At 41.7% G+C, this 5,857-nt stretch overlaps 1 protein-coding gene across 1 annotated transcript in view; it reads left to right on the plus strand.

Annotated features, from left to right (window-relative positions):
- The first annotated feature begins 444 nt into the window (after positions 1-444).
- Positions 445-5,857, plus strand: part of LOC102036895 (ferritin light chain-like) — an 11,559-nt gene continuing 6,146 nt past the window's right edge. The window contains 1 exon segment of the mRNA XM_031061359.1: positions 445-498. Within this exon segment, the coding sequence (XP_030917219.1) occupies positions 445-498 (54 nt within the window).

Genomic DNA, 5,857 nt, shown 5'->3' on the forward strand with positions numbered 1-5,857 from the left:
CCCCTTAAATATGCTCCAGCACTGAGGCCCTGTGCCTTCCACCCGCAATTACTGACTGAACTTATGATATACCACAGACAGATATACCACATTACATGGATGAGCCTTACATTTGCTGGCCTATGCTTTTTTAAATGTGACCTGAAATAACAATTGCAAAATCTCAGAGGCAGATGAACCCTGCCAATTTATAGAAACTTACTCCTAAGCACAGCCTCTTTAGAAAAACCAAAGGGGTAGTCTCAGCCAGTAGCACTTGAAATGAATAGTCCAGTTAAAACTCAAGTGTATTTATAAGAGCAGAAATGGAGATGGAAGAGCCAATGCTGCTGGCCAGGCTGGAGCTTCCTTAGCCAAGCTGCCAGCACTCTGCAGCCACCAGGCTGGGAGCACTGGCTGGCCCTGGGCTCCAGCTCTCCCTGCTGCCTCTGCTCAGTCCCAGCCATGGCCTTCCTCAGTGCTGCCAGAGCCTGGGCTCCTACAGACATAGGTGAGCTGGTAAGCTGAGTCAGGACATGAAATGAATGTGTGAATACGAGGAGAAAAGACAACTGTGAACAACTCAGTGTAGGTGACTTATCAACATTCAAAAATGCAGAGAGTGGTAAGTGCTTAAGAGAAAATAGTGACACACAGCTTCTAGAGATGAGTTAACCAGTGGGCACAGCCCAGTTTGCCCTGCAGCCCCACACATGTAGGCAGTCACAAAAATACAGCCACGTGCAGCTGGGCTTGAGATGCTATGGGAAAGATGAAGGTGGCAAATGCTAACCGGGCTGGGGCACAACAACAGTCACAGCAAGAGTCTGTCGATGCACTTGAGATGCACTTACATCTTCTAGGCCTGACTGCAGAGCTACACACAGACCCCAAACCTCCTCTTAGCACAGAAATTTCCCCCAGGTCCAGAGAAGGGAGAGTGGAGCAAAGGGAGAGGACGAGGCTGTCTGAGCACTGTGGCTGTGCAGCAGTGGGAAAGAGCCCCCAGGGAGAAAGAGAAAGGAGGGGCACCTGGGGACCAGCAGGAGGGTGAGGGCTGGTGGTACTCAGGCAGGATGTGCCCTGTACACCAAAGCCCCAGAGCAGTTCCCAGCTGAGAAGCAACAGAGGCTGTCCATCTCCAACTCCTGCTCCTGGAAGGGTCCCATGGTAGCAGCAAGTGTTAACTACAGATAATCTAACTTAAATACTGCAGAGAAGAAAATAGCATGGATTAGAAAACCCTCCTATATGTATTCTGTGACACAAGGTTAAAGATAAGCTTTGCTTGCATTTCAGAAACTCTTACAAGCTTGTCTCCTATGTTAGCTTTAGACGCAGCAGAGATATGCGTGTGGGCTGTGGGCGCATTCTGTTTGAAGGACAGATTTCAATCAGTGAATTTTCAAAGAATTCTATATATATCACAATGTTTTATGTTATCCAGCATTCAGAAAGCTCCTTGGGGAAGAACTTAATTGCCAAAGAAGAGCGACAACGAGCAAACATCTCGCTATCTGTGCAATGCAGACTTGTGCCTAGGAAGCCTATGGAAACAAAGTATCTCAGATAAAAGTTACAACAGAATGAAAAGTGTCACAACTTTATCAAGCTACTGAAGCAACGTTTGGGAAAACTCAAGGCAAAAAAGACATGGCTGGTTCCAGTGATGAGAACATCCTCAAACACCTCATCTGGCTTCAAACACTGCAGTAATGGATGTTTGGCAAACACAAAAATCTCAATGACAAGAAGAAATTTTGGGGATTCTAGAAAAGGAAAGCAAATGAAAACTAAGGCTTGGAGTATTTGAGGGGAGTGAAAAAAAAAGGCATTTAAAAAATTATTTCCAAAATTAAAAGTTAATCCAAGTATTTTTCAAACAGAATTTCATTATGGTACCTCATTTTATTAAATTGAATATATGCAAAATACATGCAGATCTGGTGCAGTACAGGAATTTTCAGTACCTATAAACCCAAAATACAGACTTCTGTCTGCTCTGTTTGACAGCAACAAGACTGGTTTCAAAGAGACTAGGCTTTTTTTTTTCGAGCAATCCCCCTCTTGTATCAATAAAACATGCTGATTTCAGAGCACTATAGCAAACTGGTGCTTTCCACTTGGTCAGTGACAAAGACAGAAAAAAAAAGTTTCCAGAATGTCCATGTTGCAACCTGGTCACAACACTGCTGCCTCTCCAGGGCCATCTCATGTTTTGCTGATGACCACTTTTACTGAAAGTCATATAAAGAGGTTATTTTGCTATGCTTACTTAAGTAGTAACAACCCAAATTTCAGGCTTCTTTTTTAACTTTATGAGTCATACAGTGTAAAAAGGCAACAAAACAACTCAGAAGTCTTGCTGGCTCTTCCTCCGTGGATAAAGGAAGTAAAAAAGAGAAAAAAGTAGTGAGATGAAGCACCTGTTGAGACTAGAAAAGTGTAAGAAAAATGGGTTAAGGGACTTCAAGTCCAATAAAAGCAATCATGAATTCATGGGTGTTCATATGAATCATTGCTAATTTCCTGCCAGAGAGCTGTGGTTTCACCTAATTACAAAACAAAATGATGAATTAAGACGACCAATTCACAAGCATACATATTGTACATTTATTTGTTTTTTATTTTTTCCTCACACAGTCCTCTGTTTTCATCATAGCTATTGATAGGCACTGAATGAGAGAAAATTCTGGCAGCATTAGATAGACTATTTGCAAAGCACGTGAAAAACCCATCACAGCTAGAAAGAAGCAAACAGATGGTAGCTGGAGAGAAGCAACAGCCACAACTCTTACTACCTGTGGTGAAAGAATAAACAATACCAACTCCAGATCACAAAGTGCAGCCAAAAGAGTCTAGCTTTAAATGAGAGAATCAGGGTAGAAAATGGCCAGATACAACTACATGTTTACAAAGTAGGCTCAGGAGAAAGAATATTTTGAGAGGGTTGCTAAAGCCCACTGACACAAACGATCATTTTTACTGCACTCTGCCAACAAATAAATAGGAAAAGGAGTGGGGAGCAGAGAAGGTATAGGTTTATCTGTAAGAGAGCTCATAGTGATGGAATTTTAATTGTAGTTCTGTATACCACACTGTGGTGTTTTGGCTTCCCATTCTGCCATATACTTTCAACACACTTTAAAATGTGTTGTACCAAAATCCTGCCAAATCATAAAAATGAAAAGATACCTTTCATCAAGGCATGTGCCTGTAACCAGCCCTTTGATGATCCTTGTAAGTCCCTTCCAACTCGGAATATTCTGTGATTCTGCGCAGAAAAGTTGTAACTAAGAAACTGAGCAAAGAGCCAGCTCCCTGGAATGCTGCATTTCTTGAGGTCACAAGCTTTTGGATCAGATGATACCTTCCCTAGTCCAGATACAAATAGCATACCTCCTGCTATGTAGCAAGAATCCCTATATTACTTTGTCATGGAATTTTTCCATAATACAATTGATAACTGTGCAAATGGTGTGTATTTCCTTTAGTTCTATGAAGCACAAAGCAAAATAAACTGAATGGTGTTCTTATAAAATGAACACATGGAGTATAAAGAACTTTACAGTCAGTTTTCAGATCAGCTCCATGCATCACAGGAGGCCTTAAGAACTGCCCTTGTCTCTTACCTGTCCATCACTGAAATGGGATAACTTAATATTGTTTTCCAAGGCTCCAAAGCCCATTAATGCAGAGACAAACCTCTGTGAGATGATCTGCTCAGAAATTATCATAATAAATGCCCAATTAACTAAATACAACTACAAACTTTTCCATGGGGACACCGGCTAACTTGCTTGCTACTGCTAGTTCACACTTCAAGTTATTCAAAGAAAGGAGGTCATCAAGCATTTATTTAGGTTGGGATGTCAATGAATACACACACAGAGGCACCACACTTGCTCCTCTTCCTCCTCCTCTGAGGGAATCAAGGGATTATTCTGGAATAATAAAACACTAGCAACTACTTTACAGGTCAACTAGTTCACAGGCCAAAACAAGGACAGTTGGAATGGAAGGATTCAAAAGGCAGCTGATAGAGGTATGTCCTTCCAGCAAAAGTCCCTAGTACTACATTGAAGAAGAGGATGCCTACTGAGAACTTCAGAATAACGTCATATGTCACTCAGTATCTTGTCAATATATTGACATTTAATGACTTTGGGTACTTATTTTAGCCTTGCAAACATTACAGTTATATTACTCACATGAAATTTTACCCAAATGCTTAAAGGCTCTTTGATTTTTTTAAAGCAAAACTTCTAATTTAACTAAAACATGAAGAATCAGAAGTAAAAAATGGGTAATTGCAGCAACAAAGAGGGCTGAACAGCATATGAGATGGAGGCACTGAACAAGGATTATTTAAGTTTCTCATGAGCAATGTTCTCATATCTCTACGTGACTACTGTCAGATGATGCATGCTGGGCTCTAGGCAGTCAGATCCAATAACAATTAAAACAGGCAATGGAAAACGATTCTGCCCTTAGCATCCTGGGTTGGTGGGGGAGTGGTCTGATACAAAAATATTCCACAAAACAGCACATAACATTGAGCTTACTAAACAAAGTCATTGAAGAGAAAATTATAGATTTTGAAGGGTGTTGAGATTACTCATATTTCTTCTCCACTGGTCAGAAGCTATTAAAGGTAAAAAATGTTCAAGAAATGCCGAGTTCCATCCACATGGTAAAAAAGTTGAAAAAATCAGTAATGTGTATTTTGAAGTTACTGTACAATCTGAGGATTACTGGTTACTAAAATACTAGTTTAACAAGCATAGGTAGGACCAGTTCAGCACCAACATTTTTAGCACTAAACCAAAAAACCTAAAGAATTTACCCTGTAGCCAAGATATATACACACATTACTAGATTTACAGGACTTTTCAGAGCTCAGGATTGCCTCTGCCTAGACATTATCACCAGCCACTCCAGCCTCGGCCCAGCCTGGTCACACTCTCAGATGCTGCTGCTGGACCCAGAGGTACTGGAAAAGGGCTCAGCTCTTACATTAGAAGAGTTTTATTCATGGTTTTGCTGTCCCATACAGACAATGTATTAGAGACAGGAAGCAAAGGGGAGCCAGCAGGTTATACTGTCTCTGCACAGCTCTGATGTAAAAGAGAATGAGAGGCAGCAGCTGGCACTTTGCCAAGAACCAAACTGAGGGAGCTACAGCATCCTGATCTGCTGGTGCCCTGACCATGAATGTGCAACACAGCACAGCTTCTGTCCCTTGGGCATGGGCGTGCAACACAGCACAGCTTCTGTCCCTTAGGCATGGGTGTGCAACACAGCACAGCTTCTGTCCCTTGAACATGCTCTGCACTACAGTACACATAATTGCACATCGAGCTGTTGGCTTGTAGCCTGCCTAGGAGGGGCAAGCAACAAGTATGTGCATTTCCTAAGTTCTTCTGCTTCTGATTGTCTTCCCTGCCTTCTTCTATTATCCTGCTTAAATAGGAAATACTTTCACTTCGGCTGTGTTGCTCTGTTTGGAAATAAAATGAAGACACGTCAAACACACAAGTTTATGTTTTTCTCTTATGTTTGTAGCACCATCTTGGGATACCCAAGATTACACATTACAAATGTACACATGTGTAATCATGAACCACTGAAGAGAAAGTACACACTGGGATGTTTGATTAAGAACACTCATTGCAGTATCCTTTTCGTCAAGTCACTCATAGTCAAGATCCAATGTTTTTTAACCACTTCTTCAGCACAAGTGTGCGGCACGACTTCAAGCAGAGGCCAAGTTAACACAACTACTTAACTGCTAAGTTAAATCTTTTATGTCAGTGAGTCACTATTCACGCTGTTTGCCGGCACCCGCGGGTTCTCCGCGCTGTTCGGAGCCGTCTGC

This window comes from Geospiza fortis, unplaced genomic scaffold (genome assembly GCF_000277835.1).
Source record: "Geospiza fortis unplaced genomic scaffold, GeoFor_1.0 scaffold327, whole genome shotgun sequence".
NCBI classification, from domain to species: domain Eukaryota; kingdom Metazoa; phylum Chordata; class Aves; order Passeriformes; family Thraupidae; genus Geospiza; species Geospiza fortis.